Genomic DNA, 23,510 nt, shown 5'->3' on the forward strand with positions numbered 1-23,510 from the left:
AAATGTATTTTTTGATTGTTCTTCGTATTTTCTGTCTTTTTTTTTAGTGCCTTATTTTGCTTTTTTTGTAATACCTAGTGCCTTTTCCTGCCTTTTTCGCTATTTTGTGTTGCCTTTTTTTGCCTTTTTTGCAATAGCTAGTGCCTTTTCCTGCCTTTTTCGTTATTTTATTTTGCCTTTTCCAGCCTATTTCGCTATTTTATTTTGCCTTTTTTATAGGTTTTTAAGTCCTAAAAATCCGTTCCCTGATAATGACTTAAATTTTTTTTTGCGGTAGACCTTCCGGTTGAAACAAATTTTTAATAAACTTGACATAAAAAAAAATTTTAAAGTCAGAAAAGTTTTTTGTAGGATTTGGTTAGTTTCGGTAGGAAAAAAAATTTGTCGGTGGCAACACTCAGTATACCAGATTTTGTCTGCAAAAAGGCACGAGCGTTATATGTACATAAAGTTGTATTAGTTATGTTCATAATTTGAATTTCTTCTACAACCTGTTATCATACAATACAAATTTATAGGAGCAAGATTTATGCATTTTAATATTTTCCATAGAAAACAATATAATTAATCTCCCTATATTTCGTTTAATAAATTTTTTTCAGCGTTCGCGTTTGATTTTTCAACGGCTTCATACCGAATAGTTAATGAAAGCGCAGAAGCTATAGTAACGAGTCCTGTGCCGTCGACTGGGAATTCTACACATTTAATCAACACTTGTGTGTGTTCTGCGAATACGTAGATTAAAATACCCGCACACGCGCCTATTAAGGTTCAAAAAGGTGACGCAGACATTTTTCATTTACAAACATCCAGGCAGTGAAACAGTAGAGCGCGCGTGTACAAAGCGTCCTGTACTGAACAGCACGGCACTGTTCGGTTAAATCGCATCTCTCTGTCAATATTAGCGCTATAGCAACTGCTGGGTGTGGGCGATACTGCGCCCCGTCACCGGTAAGTTTCCAACAGCCATGCATTTACCTACATATGTACATAAATACATACATACACACACACTCGACTATAACTCACTCACACACAACTACTTAAATATGCGCACTTGCACTCATTTATCACAAATCACTTGCACTTGCACAAGGTCTGCTATCAACTCGTGGAAGTTTTTTAAATCTAACATTCGTCTTTATTTTATGATTAATGTGTCTGAGTTAAATTTCAAGTTTGATTAATTGCCGCCTTTTTGAGGGTTTGCTGGCAAAAATCAGTTTATATTATAATTTGATTTAATTTTTTAGCAAATATTTTCAGTTGTTATTTAGTAGTTTTTAACTTTCAATATTTTACGAATATCCTTCAAGATTGTGTGTAATTGCAATTGGTGCTCAATAAACTAAAATGATTGTCAAAAAATGCACAACGGTTCTAGCAGCAGCCTCATCTTTAAAGCAAATATTAAAGTGTTAAGGCTGAATGGAAACCTTTGTGAGAGTTGCAAATGAGTTAGCCTTAGGTATGTCTAACCATCAAGGACACTGACATTTTTAAAATAGAACTTTCAATCATAAGAAAAGGTTCTTAAATTTGGTATTGGGAGCAGTTATAAGCATTACCTCGCTTACCTTACTTATTGCTCGGGCATAGTAGACAAAAGAAAAAGCTAAAAAATTTAAGTTCGTCCTATTTTTTTAATAGTTTTATCAGAGCGAGTACATAGAATTTTCGATAAAATTCTGCCTCTTCACTGATAGTACGCAATCAATACTAACCCCGGCCATGAAACGAAATATGCAACCCCTTCCGCTTGGAGCGTCCACTGCTCCGATATTTAATTAAAGTTCTCACCGGGCACTGCCTGATGGGAACCGACGCCCCTAGAATGGGTATGCAGTCAAACGATTAGTGTGCTAGCTGCCCTGATGTGGAGGAAATCGAAAGCGTAGAGCATTTCTTATGCCACTGTCCTGCATTGACGAGGGCAGCGTCAACGCTCGTTTTCCCAATATTCTTGTGAATGATTGGCTGAGAAGTTGTCTCTATGGACTGGTCATTCGAAAAAGACATATATTTCATGTCCTTTATTTTATATACAGGTCATGTAGTGTAAACAAGTCTTTATATTTTATTTGTATACATTTTTTGGTTATATGGGAGGGATCGAAAGTAATAGTTATATTCGAAATTTCAATTTAAAATGTCGGACAAGATTTTTTTTCACCGACATTTTTCAGTAAAAAATAACAGTTAAATTGAAATTTATATATTTTCCCAGTAAACAAAATTAAAATTTGACTTTTTTGGGTACAATATAAAAGTTAAACTCTGACTTATTTTTTTGGTCAAAAACAACAATTAAAATTTTGCTTAAATTTTTTGTATGTACATGTTTTAATTTCAAAAAATCTCAGAGAGAAAAATGCAATTTTTTATGCTTTCACCCTAGTCACAACTGTTTTTCAAAAAAAAAAATATTTCGATATTTACATGCACATTTCGCTATAATTCATATACGAAATGACAAATATCTAGTTTATACGTAGCAATAAAATGTGTTTAACTTAAACGGTTACAATAAAAAAATAGCAATACAATTTCAACGTTTCTCTTTGACTAAAAAAATAGAAGTTAAATTTCATCTTTAGAAAAATCAAGTATTTTCCCAAAACCTACGTAAGGGTTCAGTTACTCTAGAGTCTAGACTTAATTTACGTAACGTAACCTAATATATTAGCCAACGGAATATATTTTTGTTCAGAAATTTTTTGATGAGGCTTATAGGCGGCAAAGTGACAACCAGCAGAAAAAGAAAATACAAAAATAAAATTTGTTCGCTTCTAGATAAGTTGACGTAAGTTAAGTTAAGTCGAGAGTAACTGAGCCTTAAATAGAATTGATTTTTCACTCTGTGCAAAAAAGTTACCTACACATACATGTATGTGCACATATTTAGTTACTATTTCAATGCCAACAAATAGTTACTCATGTTAGTCACGTCAGGCACATTACCATCTAACTAACTAAGCGAGTGCCCGCCGGTGGTAACCACAAAAATGTCAGCCTACTTGCGTCAGAGGCACCGGTATATACAAGTGTGTGTATATGTAGGTGCATGAACTGCTTATGGGTCTAAAAATGATGCGCTTGGAACGTCACCAATGACCTCTATTCAATGGCAATACTAATAGAGTACACTAATTTTCTTGTAATAATATTTTTCTTGCCTCAAAGAGTAAATGAGGATTGTTCTTAAAGAGCAGTGGTTCTTAACCGGTAGTCCGCAGACAATCGGTGGTTATACGAAACGCCCGAAGTGGACCTCGAAGTCACAGCATAAAAGAAAAACGCAGAATGCTTTGATGCCATTAAAAGCATAAGCAGACAGCAGCGTTGATCCGGATCAACTCGGGAATTAGATGCGGTTGATCCGGATTAAGTCCGAGTTAACGTGTGAATTATTGTCGAGCAGTGTGCTGAGTTTAAAGGAGAAACACAATAGAACATTATTTTCCATTTGAACAACTTAAATAACTAATTCAATCGCTATCTTCTAGACTGCGCGGGTAAAAGTATACGTAAACTGATGCAATCCTTTTATTATCAGTAGCACTGTTCTTGCATTTGGATATTCGGTGCATTTGTAAATTCACAACAATAAAATGCAAACGACTGACATGGCAACAAGCATAAAATTTGCAAATGCAATTCCAGACTGCACATCCAAGACCATTTCCACAATATCCTGAACAGCCCTAATGTTTTTAAGCTGCCTGATTGAAGTGATTGGAAATGCAACAAAATAGTAAAAGTTGCATTCGGGCCAGGGAATAATCTTGAATATTTTTGAACTCGAAACAAAATTTACGCCATCTTACTTTGTCTTCATTGACACCTCTGGACGAGCAGGGGTGCTCGGCGCTTCTAATATTTCAAAACAACCACCGATTTGCGTTTTGCTTCGAGTAGTAAAGGGTATGCAGTAAAAAAATCGCCCCAAAATAATATATGTACATATTTATCATTGTAAAGTAAAATTTTCGTAAACAAAATTTTAAATACTGCTGGTAACCCTTTACTAGTTTACACTTACTATATACTCGTAATTCCCACAAAATATTGGTGGTCCGTGGAGGACAGAATTTTTTTCAAAAGGTCCCTCATCACTAGAAGGTTAAGAACCACTGTTCTAGAGTACTGATGATGATGATGATGCTGCTGCTGCTACTGGAGTTGTTGTTATTGCACGCTCGATTGGCTTAGTTGAGTAAATGTAGCAAAGCCATGCAGACGATCTCGTTATTTATTTGTGAAAACATTAAGTAAGAGACTAAGGACAATGTTGGCTGCGCACGGCATGCTTACGTGCCAAAGTCAAATAGAAAGTTTATAATTTTTTTCCCGTCTCATTATTTTATGACAAACGATTTGCAATTTATTTATATTATTTAACTTTGGACTTCATACTTACATTCACACGAATGTGCATCGGATACATACATATATAACGATTATTTAACATTGTCTCATCTGCCTGTGCAAGTGCCCATTAAAAGTTATTCTACCTATGTGTACACATGACTTTGTGTATATAACTTTTTACTTGCTTAACTATTTTATTTTAAATAATTTTACTGCACTTTGTCGGCTTGCACGTTTATTTAATTTTCTTTTTTATTTTAAGTAGCAGTGATGCAAGAAAAATTCGATAACAACTTTTCAGAAAAGGTAAAAACAAAAAAAAAACAAAAAAAAATAAATCGCGCAAATTCTCATCCATGAAATCCATAAAATTCCCCACATTTCACTTCACTTCAAATTCTCTCATCTTTCTCCCTTTCGCTCTATCACTTACAAAAGAAATATTTACATATTTGTATATGAATAATTATTGTATTATATACAACAATGAAAATTTATAGAAAAATTTACTAATCAACCCTTTAAAGCATATGAAATTTTAAGTATGTAGCTACAATCAAATGGATGCTTATGCAAAGAAGTTCCTTCAGTCAATAGTTTTTACGATTTTTACCATCCTTCAGCGTGAAAATTTCATTTGAAGTGAAAAATACAAAACGTAAAAGTTCATCATACGCCATGTATAACACAGTGTACTAGTATAGGTTAAAGTCATTAAGCTTCTGCCAATAATACGGTGGTTGCATCGCAAAACTACATTTTTTGGTTCAAATTACGTAAGCTGGCTAATAGTTGGCAGGAAAAAAAAAACATTTTTAGTGTACTTTTAGCATAGCAACCTCATTATAATTGTTAGCAAATGCGCTGTTACTCAGTTTTTGCTTCCTATATGTATGTATGTAGGTATGTATGTATATGAAATGCTTTAACTCGGAAATTAATAATTTTTAATTGCCTTAACCATCTCCTTAACAAGGAAAAGTTTGTCTCGTTAAATCACTACTCTGCATTCAATTTGTACTCGCACTTGACTGAGAAAATATTTAACATATCGCACGCGATCTTCCTAAGTGACGCAACTCAAAATTACACGTTCGTCAGAAAATGCGAAAAACTACTAGCACATGCTTATCATATCGGCAAGTGAGCCTTTATTTTAGGTTTTTCAAACAAATTATAGCAACAATTTGCTCGAGCTTTAGCTTAGAGGTAAATAAAAGCGCTGTATACATTTTTAGTGCATAACTTCAAAAATTATAAATTTTTGGTTGTGTCACTTTTGAAGATAGTATCCGCTATGCTTTGCACATTTTAATGCAATACAAACTTGCTTGCCTGTTAATGCATCAAGAAAAAAAATCTATTTATATGTATGAGAGTTTGAGCGTAATTAGCATCTTAATTCATTGCAGAAAATGTAAAATTTGCGCCTTACACGACTTTACTACCACTACTTCTTTAAATTTAAACTGTTCAACAACAAAAGTATATATATATATTTTTTTTGTATTTTGAACGCGTATACCATTGTTGCTGAATAAAGCGCTGAACCAGCACGTCTAAGATGTTTTGCATTTGCACAAATATGTAGATAAAGATAGAGCATAAAATCTTAAATATGTACCACTTTGATGCCAGAGGGATAGTTATATCTATTAAAAAAACGAGAGTAAAAAGTCTTCATAAGACAAATAACAAGACAGTGGGAAAGACTTTTGTTATTCTAATACAAACGTCTTAGAAAAAAAGCTCTATCATTCACCACTCGTGGTGAAAAGCTATTTTGAGAGTTTACTTTTGTTTTTTTCGGAATACATAATTTTCATTATGGTTATAGACTTTATTGTTTCAAAAATTAAAAAATATTTTTTATTTAATTTAATTTTTAGGATATTATTTTTTTATTTTATTTCCTTTTAATTTTTTGATTTAATTTCAAAAATATTTTTTTTTTATTTAATTGATTTATTTTTTTTCTTTTTCTTATGTAATTTTGTTTAAATTTTTACATTTTCTTGTTTATTTATTATCTTATTTATTTTTGCAAAATTTTGATTTGACTAAGTTTTTTTTATTTTTTTTTATTTAATTTATTTTTATTTTTTCAATGTTTTAAGCTTAGAATTCAACTAACGGCAAAAAGCACAAGAAATATTTTTTATTATTTCTGTTGCTTGAAAGCGCACTTTGTTTTTGATATAAATTTTCTTCAAGAAATAAATATGCGAGCACTTTTTTCTGCTGAGAGCTGAAATCAGATTTAAGAAATTTTGATAGAAGAAAATTTCTTTTCCATTTCTTACGAGTAATTTTATATGAATTTTTCGTTTTTCTTGAGCTGAAAAAAAAAGAAAAATATAAGCAAGTATACATACATACATACATATTTTTTAATAAAAAAAAAAAACGTATTGCTATAAGTCGCACAGCATAACGCTAAGACCATCTCATTAGCAGATCTTTATCTTTCAACTAGTCTTTCCAAAAAAAGTAAAGAGCTTCGAAGGTAGTTGCGAGACTTTTATTTTTAGAAAGACTGTTGTGAGTTGAAAGACAGTTGCCAGAATTCCCCTGTAAACCCTGCCTTAATATTGGGGTTAACAAAAAAAGTGCTTAGCAAGTTTTTGTTGAATGCACAGCTGATTAATTTATTGCACATTGAATAACACTTTTACATGACATGTCTGTGCAAAGTTTATAATTATATTGTTTTTCATAGAACTGCAATATATTATTTCCTTGCGTTTACGTAACTAAATTATAAACTTATAATAAAGCTTAGATTTTTGTTTATGCCTTTATATACAATTTTAAAATGCCTTGCATACACTTTTTGCCACTGAAGATGAATTTGAGTTTTAGCTTAAAGATAATTTGCCACAAAATGTGATATGTATTAAGACAAGAATAGTATAAAACAATCACTCACTCTATATGTTACTCACTCCTTTGAGTTACCATCGGGTAATAAAAAGCAACTTTCGCATTTTATCTCCTTCTATTTCACGCGTCCGAATTACATACGATTTGCTGGCCTCTCTGCAGGAGCCTAAAACCAGCACCCTGAATTTCTCATCGTTCAAATCAAGCTTTACTTCCAATGTTAATTTCCTGAAGCGAAGGTAAAAGCCTTAAAAATCCAAAGCAGACGCACTTAAGGCGTCTGCACAGTAGCAACGAATAGCACTAATTTAAAATTCCATATGTTCTCTCCATTTTCTTCTTTCATTTTTATATTTGTATCCTTTTTAATCTACTGCAATGTTACTCTAAAAAATTTTACCTAACAAACTAAAAAAAAAATACAAAAAAATAAAAACAAATCCACCAACGCTATGTAAATACCTGCAACTTCACTCGCTGCTACATTTACATACCAAAAACACTTTCACCACGCACCAACACATAAACACACACATGCAAACGAAAATATTTTGCAAACCATATAGATTTAGCTCGGGAGATTTGTCTTCCGAGCATGACGATGTCGATCCCAGTCAACTGCCGCCTGCTGCGCGGCCCATTCAGGATCAACCAACGAAGCCGCCAATTAGCAGTGGCGGCCCACCGAACATGCCACCGCCGCCGGCGCCAGGTGTGCCCGCAGCCGGTGCTGGTGCTGGTGCTGGTGGCCCGGAGCTATCGTTGAGTTTTGGTGGTGGCAAGCAAGCGGCACCAGCTCTGCCACGCGGCGTTAGCGCTCCAACTAGCCCAGCGAAATCGCGTGAAAGTTTGCTACAGCGGGTGCAGAGTTTGACGGGCGCAGCGCGTGATCAAGGCGCTTCCATATTGGGTAAATAAATTTTACAATTTCTTATTCGTGTTTTTACAATTAGAGGATTCACAAGACGCCTTAGGCGTTGGAAAATCTTGAATTCGTAAAATTTTTCAATGCGAAATAATGGATAAAGGGGAATTTTAACTGCATCACAATGTCTTAAGCGAATAGAAAATTTATTATTAGCTCTTATTAAGCCCTTGTAAAATCTCGAAAACCATTTTAACTGTTATCTTACATTGAAAAGTTTTACAACTTTAAGACACTACGACGCTTGAAACGTCTTGTGAACCCCTTATTATACCACAGAATTTATTTATGTAAAATTTGGTTGGGTTTCCCCTTAAAATCTTGCAACATCTAAAAAACACTGTTAACGTCTTGTAAGAGATCTCCTCATTTATAGAATGATTACGATTCACTTTTAAGAAAACCTATACAGGGTGTTAGACAGGTTGATAGTAATTCTTGAGGGGTTAAAGGTCCCCTTGCAAAAAACATATCTTATGGACTTTAGTCTAGTTTTTTAGAATTCAATGAAATTTTGAGTGTTTAATTTAGTTTTAAAGCATTTTTTGTTAAAAATAAGTTTTTATTAAAAAAACATACATACGTAATACGCATGATTGTACTATATATATAGGGTATCCTAGACCAATCGAGAATATTAATAACCATCCAAACCTTCAGAAAAACACTTTAGAAAAAGACTTTGTTGCTTTTAATAGCAACAATACGCGTAAGCATTTATTAATTAATTTACATATGGGGTATTTCCATACGTCGCATACGTAACAGTCGTAGGTTTCAATGAGATACAAACAAGGAAAAACTTTTGTTTTCTTTTACTTTTTTTGGACCCTTGTGTGTAGCGCATAATTAGCTCTATATTTAGCCGATAAATGAAAAATGAAAATAATCGAACCGCATGGTCCTTAAATATACACAATTAAAGAGGGTGACGTTACGTGACAAAAATGGAAGTTGATGTTTTCTTTTCTTACCAAATCACAAAACTCTTCGGATTGTGGAGGCTTTTTTCATGAAACTTATTTTAATATGATTTGAAGTAACTATATTTAGTTGTTTTTAGAGGTTTCTTAATTTATGCAACTTCTTTTAAACATTCTGAAACTTTACATAACGTGGCGTGACGTGACATACAATTCCATCGTTATATTTTTGTAAACATTGTTTTTAAATGAACTTTTGACGCAAATAAAACATGCATTTAAGGTCGAACATACTTTGTATTTTGACTTCAGGGCCAATTCAGGGAAATTTTTTGGTAATCTTTTATTTATTATGTTTCAACTACATACTCCGAATTCGAACCAAATCGGAGCGCAAATACGGATTTACAAAATATCTCAACCCTGGCGCCACCTAACAAGACCCTTTTTACGCAAAAATTTTTCTGCTTACATAACCAGTATATATTTAAAAATTCAAAAAAAAAAAACAATGAAATGGGGCTTCATCTCAAAAACTCTTATATTTATTTATGTTGTCACTTCATATCTGCTTTAACCGTTAAACTTTTAATAAGAAGTGTTGGTCAAATGCCACAGGTCGGATTCCTTGTCGATTAGTGTAATAAACGAGCGCAAATTTTCATATGTATATATAAAAACTTACTTTTCACGAATAGTGGATTACCCACAATCCGACACTTGAAATTTCGTTATGTACTTTAATCGCATAGAAGAGCACAAAAAAACTTAACATTATACATTTTTTAATATGATGTATGTATGTTTATGACTTTGACAGATGCAACGGGCAAATAAATTGCAGTTTAATATTCAACATTCACGCATTTTCCTTATTAAACTAAAGTAAAATGGGGAAAAAATTTTCAAATCGAAAATTCTTTCTAGCAAACAAGTAAATAAAGAGCTTCATTTCATTAATTAGGTAAAAAGGTAGAGCGTAGGATTTTCTAATGAAAGCTGTTATAATCGTTCAAGTTGTATTCAAACACGTGCAGCGTGCAATTCAATATTTTCTAGAATCTTTTTCTTGCGAGATTTCTTAATAAGATGAGTGATTTTTTTTTTCCATTTTCTCACTTCCCCAACGCAATTGAATACCCTTCAACTGGAATAAACTTTTAATGTATGCCTCTGCATCCTAGTTGCAACATAAAAAAATGAAAGTTAAAACATCAAAACTTTTGCGATCATTAAAAGAGTTTAATACCATAAAACTTCACGTTTTTTCTTCGCGTCAATTTACATACATACATACATATGTAAATTTGTAAAAATAATTTACCAACGAGCAATACAACTGCCTCTATAAACCCCACAAACACCACTAGTAAAAGTCTCATTAAAAATTCATAAATACATACAGGTGCTGCGGTGCAGAGCGCCACCCGAGCGCCGGCCTTCAACAAGGACAAATACTTCACGTTGCTCGTACTCGACGACCAAAACACCGACTGGTCGAAGTATTTCCGTGGCAAGCGCCTGCATGGCGACTTCGACATACGCGTAGAGCAGGCAGAATTCCGGGTGAGTAGACACAGCAGTTATGTAGTAGTAAATAGGGATAAACTAAGTAAAATATTTAGTTTTGCCTAACATGCTTGCCATCACCATTACCGAAACATTGTTTACTCATGCTGTTACTTTTTATTTTAAATTTTGTTTTTACTTTGTTGGCACCTTCACATTTGACCTTTTGCATTAAAAATTTAAAAACAATTTGTACTCGGCACAAATCGTGCACTCGCGTTTGCCGTTTCTACTATGAAGCGTAGACTACTTACTTACTTTTTATCGACACATTAGTTTTAATTGGTTTATTTAATATTTTTATGCATTAAATTTTTACAGGATATTTCGCTCACTGCCAGCGCTGAAACTGGACCCATCATTTCCATGGCTGTCTACCGTGGCGGTACCAGGGTGAGTAACTGTACTACAGCTACATTGATTTAGTTGGCAATGCCGCATCAGGCCATTTATCAGCACAAACATTGTATCGGATGCATATGTACATACGTACATATGTGTCAGTGTGTGTTTGTTATATGCATGTTCTCATTTTAATTGCTCCCTGTTGACCAAGTTAAGTCAATGTTGGCACTTTATATGTACACAATACATATACTCAGGCATATGAATACAGCCCTACGTCAGCCCGTCTAGCCTGAGCCTTTGTGAACTTGGATTGCTATTTGGCTTTGGATTTTACTTTTTGTTATACTCGTCGCTGCAGTGTAGGTACTCAAGCGCATGTATTTGCATACATATACTAAATAGGTACTTGTGTCCAAACGAGCGTATAACCATGTGGGAAACATGTATAGGCGAGTAAGTTATAGTAATTTACATACACTGGATTAATTATTTTTTAGATCTATTTTCCAAGCTCGCAGTGAATACGGATTTTTTTTTAAGTCTTCAAATTCGCTTGAATTAAATATAGCCTATTCAATTTAGGATAAGAGTAGGTGTGTGTGTGAGTCACAAGAATTGTTCAAAGGCCTTTTTTTTAATAAAATTTCACTTAAATAGTGAATAATGAATTCTGTATGTCTGATTTTAGAAAGGGCTCCAAGTCGATTGTATTTATATAGACTTCTCTAAGGTATGTGTTTGTGAGAGTGCCGCACTTCACCTTTCTGCAATGGCTGGAATCATATTTGACGGATAAATTTTGTGTGGTAGGTTTGGTTAGGTTAGCTTAGGTAAGGTTGCAGCCCCGTGTAACCATAGCTCACTTACACAATTTGAGATCGTCCTTTGTGATACCACAATTTTGGACGGCACCCTCAACTTTATCGATGAAACGCCCCGAGCCGATTATGAATTTTCGAATCCGGCTAATCTCAATGCCCCAGTGCTCCTCGGGGCTATTTAGAAAGGTAGAGCCAAAGTACTTCAACCTTAGCCTCACAAACGCTGGGCTCTTAAGAAGGTAGTGTTGAGGTGATTCCACCTCGTCCTCTACCAGGCAACTGCCACATAAGGGGTCCGGTAGAATGTTCAGTCTTACTGCTTGAATACAGATAGGACAGTGACCCGTTAAAACCCCCACCAGAAGTGAGAACGGTGGTTTTGTGAGTGTGAGGAGTGCCCTCGACCGTCCCCGGTCCACCCTCGGCCAAAAGGACCTTGCGATCACGCATGCCGCGGTATTCGTCCAGCGCTTGCTCAGCTAACATGAGGCCCATCTATCCAAGAGTGTACCACAAGCGATCAATGGCGCCCCAGCTGCTCTGATAACGTTTCACGAGTACCTTCCCTGGCCCTGTGTATTGCCAGTTTTTTTGTATGAAGATGGAAGTTTAAGGATTTTACTAGTATCTTATATACAATTTGTAACAGTGAACTAGAATTCTTATGGAGAATAGTTACTGTGGTTAATTACTAAAAATATGACTCAAATCAGACTTAAATATAGTTATTAACGTTCTTTTAGTGCTTTTTAATGAATCCTATTATAAGCCCAACTAACGCTTAAAATGATTTTAAACTAAGCAAAGAGTGCTTCAAAGTGAACAGAGAAACTTGTTATAAATTTTAAAGTGAAAATGGTAAATTTTAGCGAGCAATAATCTGCTAGTTGCTATCTTCTGGCTATGAAGGGTTGCAAGAAAATAATAATAAAATAAAAGATGATTGTTTAAAACAATACCCTTTGTTTTTCTATGCCTGCAACCTTGCACAAAATCTTCGGCTACATAATGCTAGAAAGATTCTCTCATAAATAGTTTGGAAATGTATCAAAAAAAAAAAATATTTTTCTTTGGGTCAACGGGTTATTTCCGACCCTGGCCCTAGAGCATTTTTTTTAGTTACGATCTTATTTATCTAAAACACTCATAAAATAATTTTGCCCAACTAGTTTTCTCTTGTCGCCACACTGTGCTATTGTACCATTTTTCCAGCTTCCGCTAATAAATGGTTCACAAGTTCAGAGATCGTGATATTTCTCGGCCTTGTCTGGTGTATGTGAGACAGTATTGCGCTCCTTTACGATCAATCTATGCTGTTAAGTTAGTAAACCTAATATACCTCCTGGCATGAGAGAACTGGTATATTGAATATTCAAAAAGGGGAAGCTATTTATGCGGAAAGTGTTAAAGCAATTTTTTATAGCCTTTTTTGTACTGATTGCGAATCTGTAAGTATGAGGTTTCCATCGCGTCTTTCACATATTTGAAAAGCACTGGCAAAGAAACAAAAGGTGATACAACCTTCCACTTAGGTTAATGAACTTTCGACTACAATCCCTGAAAATACCATTCCTGCACCTTGACCCCAAAGGTCACTTATAGCAATTTTTTGAACAGCCGAAACTGATTTTGACACAATTTTTTTTAATAGCACAATTTCCCAGTGTTTTTTTGACCATCAAGTCAAGGTGCAGAGATGATCAAGAGTTCAAACTTTAATTTAAGCCTTAGTAGAAGGTTCCATCACTTTTTGCTTATTTGCTAGAACTTCTCAAATATTGCCGAAAACGCGATTTCTTGGCAAATGAAATGATGGATATTTACGGGATCGTAATCAGAATAAAAAGGTATATCAAAAACTGCCTTAACATTTGCAGCATCAAGATCGGTGTTGCCCTGTGTAATTGAATAAAGCATCTGAGCCAATACCAATTGGCACAAAGGCAATGTGAGTTTTCACTTCTGCCTTGCCAATTGGTTCCTTTTCACAAGTAGCTGCAGCCTGCAGTTTATTTATGGCTAGATAGAAGAACTTTTCATCTCAAGCATTTTTGGTATGGTCTGAAATTCAAAACTTTGAACAACCCAAATATTTGTTATACGTACATATGTACTTACAAGATATATTGATATATTGACACAGAAAGACATTTAACAGTTTTCCAAAATGTGTAAAGGACGTCAAAAAGTGTAGGCTTAACTTTTCTCAAGCGTCTGACAGACATAGTCTAAGGGTTAAAAAATGTACTTCCAAAACAAAAGCCAATTACGCTACTTTAGAGACCCAGTATGGTTTAGCTTGTAGAATTAGGCGAATCAAGAATTTCAAGCATATAATTTCCAACAAATGAAAAAATAGATATGTGAGAGACATGAAGATATCTAAATGTTACTGAGGTTACCGCTTAGGCAATATACGTATGCAAATAAAAATTGTAAGATTTCCTTACATCCACTTAACCCAATCCCATGTGTGCTTCTTCAAGCTCAAATGGTTTTATGGTACAAAGCACTTGTACCAATGCAGACGCATTCAACTGAAGCTCTTTGCACGCTAAGCACACATTAGGCACGCATAAATTTCTAAGTAATTCATTAGCGCCGGCGACCTTCATACCGAAAGTGGACGCACTATACAAAAACGCATAATTGTTGATTAGACTGGTACTAACAACTGCGCGCGTGTGTACGTGTGCATGCATTCCATGCAATGGATATCCAGCTTGCACGCACCAGCCCGGCCAGAAAAAGGAATCATCTGAGATCTGCAATTTGATTGAAAATGGGGGTAGCTGTAGCTGAGGTTTTAGAGGTGCCTGGTGCCACTCGGTAACTAACCGCGGTTTGGACCATCGGTCCTTCTATAAATATTTTTTTTATGGATTTATTTTATAGTTCCATGGAAATAAAATCCTTGTTTACAAATATTCATAAACTTTGTTTTCGAAACCTGACTTCAGATTTATAGTACGCTTACCAGAAATTACTTTAAAGGGTTCAATGTGACACACCCAGTGTTAAACAGCTTATAAAAGAGAACTGTAATTGCGATCGATGACGACCTTGCAATAGTCGTAAATGCGAAATTCACACAAACACTATCCGATGTTATGCAGACAAATCTAAGGAGGCTGAAAAAGTGGACCAACAAAAACCTAGGCCTAGGAGTTAACCCAAACAAAAGTGAGCTTGTACTATTTACCAGAATGTGCAAGGTTCCACGATTAAAGACATCAACCGGGGTCAACATTGAACGCACAATCAGTGAATCTGAGAAATTATGAGGCTCATGGCACTTCCCTCTCATTTTCGCCGTCTTGGGAGAGATTGGGCATGCCATTCATATGCAATCACAATTTACAAGAAATTTTCTTCTCAGAAGCAAGTGAAAGGTGGATACATCTGGATACAAAAAATTCAATTTCTCATACAAGTTTGTATAGGAGGAAGGCAGGGTTAAATGAGAACCTTTGTGGTACCACAATGAACCCGATTAAGAGCCTAAGTATGCTAGTGTGCCCACCATCAGCCACTTCAACCTAATCTAACTTAAGATATAATTACCAAAAAAGGTCAGAAAGTTTCATTAGAGCCATGAAGGAACGAGTGGACACAGGGACATTTCTGAAAACTGCATAGCCAACGAGTCGGAGAGGAGAGGGTCGGAAATGAATATCTGAAGTCAATTCTGCTCAAAATTCGGGCATACCTCTAACCGCATGCAAATACAGACTAAAGGCCGAAGTCATCGACGAGGTAAATACCAGGTCCACTGTATGAACTGACTGAATAGTACCTTAACATAGTTACTAACTGGGCGGCCAAAAATGGCATCGCCGTCAACCCCAGTAAGACATTATTGGTCTTATTCACAAGAAAATACAAACTCTCCGCCGCTATTCTTCCCTCAGTTGAAGGTCTGGGCTTACAGCTGTCTGAAAGGGTCAAGTACTTGGGTTTTATCCTAGACCGGAAGTTGTTGTGGAGGCCAAACATCGAGGAAAGGGCAAGGAAGGTATCAGTGGCCTTATATTGAAGTAGGGGAGCTGTTGGCAAGAGATGGGGTATCTCGCCTAAAGTTGTCTATTGACTCTACAGACCGTAGTCAAGCCAATAATTTTTATGGCACCCTAGTCTGGTGGAACTTACTGGAAAAGGCTACACTAGCTAGGCAGCTGGAACGTGTATAACGGCCTGCATTGATTGGTATTAGTGGGGCACTGCGGACCGCCCCCACATTAGCACTGAACGCAATGGTGAACGTAGTGCCCGTCGAAATTGCAGGCTATTAGACTCAGGGAAACCGATTGGCTGGCCAACTTAGGGACTGGACACTCTGGAGTTCTAGGGGGCTTCGATTTCATCCCTGATCGTTCGGATTACTACGCTACCAATATGGTTCCGAGGAGTCTCTTCTCTGTACACTTTCCCCCAAGGGAGAAGAGGGTCGGGCGGAACTTCTGGAGGAGGGATGCGGCGAACTTCTTTACGAATGGATCTAAACTGGACGACGGGGTTGGTGGTGGAGTCTTTTGTCGAGAGCTTACCATCAGCACTAAGTTTAGGTTCCCGGACTTCTGCGTGTATTCCAGGCGGAATAAGCTGCCATTACGGAGGCGGTAGCCTTACTGCTAAGGCGCGTTATAACAGCCAGGGAAGTGAGATAGCCAAGTGGCTATCAGGGCCTTGAGTTCGTTGGAGGAATGTCTGCTCTCTGTTTCGGTCGCGTCGCAATACTTTTGAATTAGGCTTATTTGGGTTCCGGGTCACAGCGACATTGAAAGGAACTGTGTGGCTGACCAATAAAAAATTTAATTTCACAAGATCTTCTGTTTCGATACAATTTCGTAAATAAGCAACAGCAGCTGATAAACTAACATTAACGCCTAACTATTGCTTATTTACTAATATTTTACGAAAATAATTTGCATTGATGTTACTTTTGGAGTATTGCTCGTGTAGCGACACCATTATTAGATTTGCAATTTAATATTGACTTTTGTCCACCTAGCTTCTTCTAGTCGCCACACTGTGAGTCGCTAAAAATAAATATTTCGTGATTGGAAAAAAACAAAATTACTTTTCTATGTGTTTTTAGACTACTCTAATGCACATACATATATTTGTAATACATATATTACCGATCATGATATAAAAAAAAAATAAAAAATCAGAACAATTATTGTACGTCAAAAGTGAAGATATCTCTTTTATCTTAAAAGAATCTTTTGACCAAAACGCATTTTACATATCCATATTTCATAGTCACAAATATAAGTTTTTTTTGTAATATTTTTATTTGTAAACGGAATGGGATATTCATAGAATACATACTTGCCCCACAGTAAGCTTTTTGAGGGAACTATACTAAGCTTTTAGGTGGAACTATCACTATTAATTGCCCACATGCTCCCAAAATTTCGCAGACCGGTGTTATTCGTGTCAAATGAGCGAAATAGATTTTCTCAAGGGGAACATTAAATCAGGCATACCCAGCGCTGGCATGGCTGCAATAAACATTCGTGCATGCAAATTATATACATACATACATATGTAAATTAGGATGGTACAAAATGCATTTGAAAAAGTAAAGTCGGAATTTTTATGTTCTCACCCACCGTTGCCACTTTGGTACTATTGTACCAAATATGGGCCTTTTTTCTCCTTTTGGGCCTATGGGCCTTTTTTATTTGTTTTGGACCTTTTTCAAGCAACTACAGCTATCCGTTCGTTTGAAATATGCAGCACTCGCTGCAGCTGCTCTGTTAAGTGGAATTCTGACAATGCATTTCTAGTAAATTTTCGAGTATGCAGTTTTATAGCCCGTTTAATTATAGTAAAACAATTTGCAAGTTTCAAGTCTCTAAAAATTACCGTTGCTTTTTAGATATTTTTTAATGGAGGGTGTTGCGCGTCTAGAAATTCTGAAAAAAATTATTTTGAAATTTTGATAAAAATTTTTTAAATTTTTATGAACTTTATATAAAGTATGAAGCTTTGATATATATGGATTATATTATAGAATGAACTACATATATTTTCATAATTAACACAGGTTTACAAAAAAAAAGTTTCTGCATATTGAACCAAACCTCTATATGTATTCCTATGGTATTCGACGCGCTTCAAAGTTGTCTAGAGGTCATAACAAGGTCAAATTCAGAAGAATTGTATTGAATTTTCAGGTTTTCCAACGAACTTTTCTCTACTTGGCCTTCAAATGACCTCGAAAGTGACGCGATGGAGACAAACAGACCTCGGATTCGTATTCAGGGCGTCGAATACCATGGGGATATAGAGGTTTTGTTTGGTTCAATATGCAGAAATCTTTTTCTTTGTAAACCTGTGTAATTAATGAAAACAAATTGTCATGAGCATAATTGTGAATATTATATTAGAACAAGGTGTACACTAACATTTGACACTGCGTGTATATGCACAAATGCAAACAAATGTATAGAAAATTAATTTTTTTACCCGAATTTAAAATATTGCAATTTTTTAACGTTTAATATTAAAGAAAAAATATATATCTGTATTTTGGAAGGACAGAAAAAAATGGTTTTATTTTATTTTGGGCCTTTTTACTTGGATATTGTAGTATAACAAATTTTGATGAAGTGGCAACCCCCAGGGCTTGTTCTATATCGAAAATTATACCCCAATTTTTTATTTCAAAATCAAAAAATAATGAGAGGTCGCACAAAGCGCCCAAAGTTTTCCATATATTTTATATCAGGAAAAAAACAACTTTTGGTAAAAATGGTATAGAATTCTTAAATAACAATATTTTTCGATCAAAAAACTCTGTTTCTCTTCAGGAAATTCCCAATAATAATACCCAATTATTTATTTAATAATTGTTTCATAGTAGCTACATTTAGTAGGTCCGCCAAAATCCTCACAAACGCCAGAAAATGCAATGGGGGCATGAATAAAAAATTTGTAATATTAAAAAATGGTTGAATAGGGGTATACTTTTTTTTAGATTTAGAACAATCCTAAGGGGGAGAGCATTAATATTCCGACTTTACTTATTTTGGACCTCCCTAATGTGCATACATTTATAAAAACAAAATGTTCAAAAACTAAACAAACATTTCTCCCATTTTACTTTCCCACCAGGTGGCACGCTCGTTCCGACCGGATTTTGTGCTGATACGCCAACCGCCACGCGATGGTTCCAATGATTACCGCTCGACTTTAATTGGATTAAAGTATGGCGGAGTGCCCAGCATTAATTCTTTGCATTCAATTTATCAATTTCAAGTAAGTTATAAATTATTTACGATTAACAAAAAAAAAAAACAAATAGTTAATAATAAATATTAAATTTCCCTCATATTTTCCATGTTTTCAAATTTCCAATTTGATTTTCGTTTTGCATTGTAGGACAAACCTTGGGTATTTGCGCATTTGTTGCAGTTGCAGCGTCGCTTGGGACGTGACGCCTTTCCTTTGATTGAACAAACCTTCTTCCCCAATGCCAGGGATTTGGTAAGTGCATTTAAAATTTGATTATCAAATATTTGCAATATGTAATTAAAATGCCAAGTGTGTTGGAGTATTTGTACAATTACGAATGTGGCTTTATTACAATAAATACAAATAACAGTTAATCATATATTTATGTACATACATTAAAGTTCTAATTAGGTGAAAATAAAACTCTGAACAGTGAATGAAAATGAAGCTTGCATACGTAATGAGATATTTATGTGTAAATCGAACTCGTAAGGGAAGCTAATTAAAAATTAATAACCGTAAAAAATGAAAATAATGAAAGGACTCTTAAAATAAAATTACAATGAAATGGTAAAAATGGTAATTCACCGCGTACATAGTAACAACAATACATACAAACTTGTTAACTTTATCTTTTTGTGTTAATATTAAATAAATAATTATGTATAGTATATGATAAACGACACCTACATACATACATAAGCTACGAATTACTAACAGCAATTTTCTTTAATTGAAAGTCAAACATAAAAATATGTACTATACAACTCTCTATCATTCTATGCTTGTTACAAAAACAATGTGCCCTCTTATTTCGCGCTGTTACGATTTCTTAAGATTTCCTTATCGCATTTTCCTTTCCTTTGGCTGTCCTTTATGGATCGGCCATGCATTTTTTATATGCCGGCGTACTTCGCCAATGGCACTTGGAGATAATGCCTTCAGGTGTGCGGTAGTGTGATGGGATGCAAGCGCTAAAATCTGTTTCGCATTTGGCAAACGGTGACCATTTGCAGGCGGTGGCAGATTGGCGTTCTTCCAAGCAGTAGTTGCCAAAACAGGGTTCAACCTGTGGAAAATTGAAGAAGAGGGAAGAAACGAAATTAATTAATTATAAATACATATTTATATTTTTGTTTGAAAAATTAATCGTTGAGTAGGATTATTCCAAATTGTAAGACCTACAAATATTTTGCATTAAAAGGTCAACATTTTTTATGGTCACATTAATTTTCAAGATTTTTTGCTCTTGAGCAAAATGTAGTATTCGACTACATACATATTTACATTTAAAACAGAGGTCGAAACGTTAAGACATGGTTTAAAATTTCGAGCAAGCTGTCGAGCACATCTGCATGTTAAATGAGAAATAAAAGCTTTGGTTATATTATTAAAAATCAACGCGACCTCTTAGCAATTTGCAAATTGCACTTTATTACATTAAAATTTAATGATCGATAACACTATTTAAATACCCAATATTTTTCTAGAACCACAAAAAAATTTTTTTTTTTAATTTTATTGAAAATTACTTTTATAACATTTCAAATTTTTCTTCTGAAATTTTGTTTGTGTGGGGGAACCCTATACTTGTTTTCAACTAGTCGAGTTTGTTCAAATTGTTTGTTTTTTTGCACTTTGCACTAAAAAATTTAACACAAACAAACAAAAATTAAAAAATCGGGCTCAATTGGCCTCTTGCAAATTTTATTAGCTTTCATCAAAAAAAAAAAACATTATCAAATTGAGTAACAAATAAAGGCTCCAGTGAATTATGAACTCAAAATGCCAATTTTGAACTACTGTAAGTTGATAAGTAGTAGGCAATCTCATGAATCTTGGTATAAATGAATTTCGTATGTTCATCAGAACTTAAGCTAGGGAGTACGTGTATTCAACCGTGTTGTAGAGTAGAAATGGAGTAAATAGTCAAACGTTTAAGTGTTTTTGCACAGATGCCTAGAACTCTTGAGTGTCAGGGCAATTTTGTCTGACTGTGCTTAGGTCCGGCCATGAAGATCATGTGCTGCCATATAATGAGCAAACAGCCAGAAGATTAGTCAAAAATGTGCATTAAACTTTTTTCAGAGTAAGGCTACCGTTGAAGTGCTAAGGTCAGCTCCATGAAAACAATTTCTCCGTTTAGTTTGACTAGACATACCTACCAAATTTCAGCATAAATCCTGCATTGATGTGGAAAACTTAAAGGTTTCTTTGACAGCTTACTGCAAATTTTTGTCAAAGTTTCACTCCAGTAAAATAATTAAAGAGAGCCAATAAGAGTATGTGCCTGCCGTTAAGAGGAGGGGCCAACCTAAGTCTGACCGGAGTCATGGAAAAAGTATTATTCGAGACATCGTCGTCTCAGTTTAGCTAAGGCTGCGCAATTGCAGAGGTTCCACATTCTCGATTTCTTTATCGTCCCATTCAACTACATCCTTTGTCTAGCCGCTCTACAAATTGGCCCTTCCGCCCATGGTTTATTTCCTAGTTCAATGTAGTAGACACTATGTCACAAGACAAGTTAGTGGTACTCCCGCACCGTAGGATGTGTTTAAGACTGAAATAGATGTGCCTATCCTCGCCAAATTCGTCTATTCATATCACACTCGTTATATATTTAGCTGCCGTATCCTTAAAATATTTCTGAATTCGACAGGAGTTTTAAATGTGGTTGTGCAATACTGAAAGGGCTTAAATCACATCGTCGCTAAAATACAAAACGCCCTAACTAACTAAAAATCCGTAATTCGGTAGCTTGTTAAGAAAATGGACCGAAAAACTGTCGGAAACAGGGATTTAACAATCTGGTAGAGCGTTGTTGGAAGCACCTTCAATGTCCAGAAAAATAGCTAAGGCAAGTCCTTTAAAAGGCTTGTTACGTAAGAAGAAATTAATTTACGTTTAACTGCTGGCAGTGTTCAATTCAATAAACAAAATTGACTTCTGATGCACTTCTTTTTATGTAATTGGCCTCAGCTTGCCCTTAAGTGCATAAATTGATTTTTATAAAAAGGGTTTTTTTTCATGGCGAAAGTTAGCTCAAAGGCTTGCAAGAAACTCACCGCACATTTACAACCCTTGCGATAGGCGCCAGCAAAGCCACGCCTCTCTACCACCGACATCTTCAGATATTCCTTTACATAACTGCAACTATTCAAATATGGACCACGACCAGCAATTACGTATAGCTTGCCAATATCCAAGTTAACGCCACACATAGCTTCAGAATTTGGTGTCACTATGCGACCGTGTTTTAGCAGCTTCTGTCCGGATTCATTCATCTAAAAAGAAGAAATATGTATTAATAAGTGACTAAGATGTTTTGAAATCTATACATGCATACTTGTATTGATCAATTACTTATCTATACAGTTGAATGGTGGTTCAAGACTTACCTTATATGATTTCTTTACTTCCACTTTGTAGGCAATGTTGTTTTGAACCAGACGGTGGGATTTGCGCATAACACGTATAATGACAACTGTAAATGTAAAAATGAAAATGAAAAAATATATAGTTAAGTTTATGGCATACATATGTATAAGCATGAACCTTAAAAAATGAAGGGCATTATTATATTTCGTAATTTATGAATTGCTTAATTTATCAAGTATACGCCCCGTACACCAGAACATGTTTATGAATGTTTATATGTATGTGTGTACATATACATGCATACATCTTAATGCATATTTGTGCAAATATACTAGTATGTAATTATGAATCATGATTCAATAATTAAAGGTGTGCTCACTAGTGACATCGGAGTTGTGTTACTTTCTTAACTCCCTTATAAAAGCGTTGCACACACACACATGAACCCACACAGTGCCGATTTTGTCAAGAGGGGAGCAAGAAAACTGCTTTCTGAGCAAAACTTGTATTATTAAATCATGCTTATGAATCCAGAAAATTCTGTTGTCTATGAAAATATTGAATTATAACAGATAAACGAATTGATACTCGTTAAGTTCTCAAGTGACTTCGATGTGGCAGTGCCTTACATTAATAACTTTCTTCACAAGATAATAACTACAACGATAAGCATTAACTAGTTACAAGGGTATTGATATGTGAGAAAAAGCTCTAAGTACGAATAATATTTAAATGTAATAAAAACTAGTGCCAGTTTTGTAGCTGGTAGTATGTGTACATTCGCGTGGGTCGAAAATACACTTTTTAGAATTTTCATTGCTAATAGCAAAAATATGATTCGCTATGCTCTACAAACAATCTATGCGAAAGATAACAAATGTTGGTCAATATCTTAGGCTCGCTTAGGTTCATTAAAGTTCAATGTGTTCAAGAAAAATTGTTCTTAGCTTACTTCGATCACAAATTTAATGCTCTCCAAAAAAAAGCTTATGATTCTAATTATGTAGGACTAATACTTTCAGAGATAATTGCAATTTTATAAAAAAA

The 23,510-nt window shown here is 34.9% G+C and overlaps 2 protein-coding genes across 2 annotated transcripts in view; one reads left to right on the forward strand and one right to left on the reverse strand.

The window, feature by feature from the left end:
- Positions 1-858: 858 nt before the first annotated feature.
- The window catches only part of LOC118737635 (synapsin), a 113,907-nt gene continuing 91,255 nt past the window's right edge, over positions 859-23,510 (forward strand). Inside the window, 7 exon segments of the mRNA XM_036468273.1 lie at positions 859-951; positions 7,417-7,493; positions 7,821-8,164; positions 10,508-10,668; positions 10,993-11,064; positions 18,966-19,109; positions 19,233-19,337. Of these exon segments, the coding sequence (XP_036324166.1) occupies positions 7,945-8,164; positions 10,508-10,668; positions 10,993-11,064; positions 18,966-19,109; positions 19,233-19,337 (702 nt within the window). The 5' untranslated portion in view covers positions 859-951; positions 7,417-7,493; positions 7,821-7,944.
- LOC118737637 (tissue inhibitor of metalloproteinase) overlaps positions 19,398-23,510 on the reverse strand; it is a 73,024-nt gene continuing 68,911 nt past the window's right edge. The window contains exons 2-4 of the mRNA XM_036468282.1: positions 22,484-22,569; positions 22,151-22,369; positions 19,398-20,154 (exon numbers count right to left, since the gene is read on the reverse strand). Coding sequence (XP_036324175.1) covers positions 19,960-20,154; positions 22,151-22,369; positions 22,484-22,569 — 500 coding nt within the window. The 3' untranslated portion in view covers positions 19,398-19,959. The remainder of the gene's footprint in view (positions 20,155-22,150; positions 22,370-22,483; positions 22,570-23,510) is intronic.

This window comes from Rhagoletis pomonella, unplaced genomic scaffold (genome assembly GCF_013731165.1).
Source record: "Rhagoletis pomonella isolate Grant_MI unplaced genomic scaffold, Rhpom_1.0 Rhpom_scaffold_00004, whole genome shotgun sequence".
In the NCBI taxonomy this organism is placed as follows: domain Eukaryota; kingdom Metazoa; phylum Arthropoda; class Insecta; order Diptera; family Tephritidae; genus Rhagoletis; species Rhagoletis pomonella.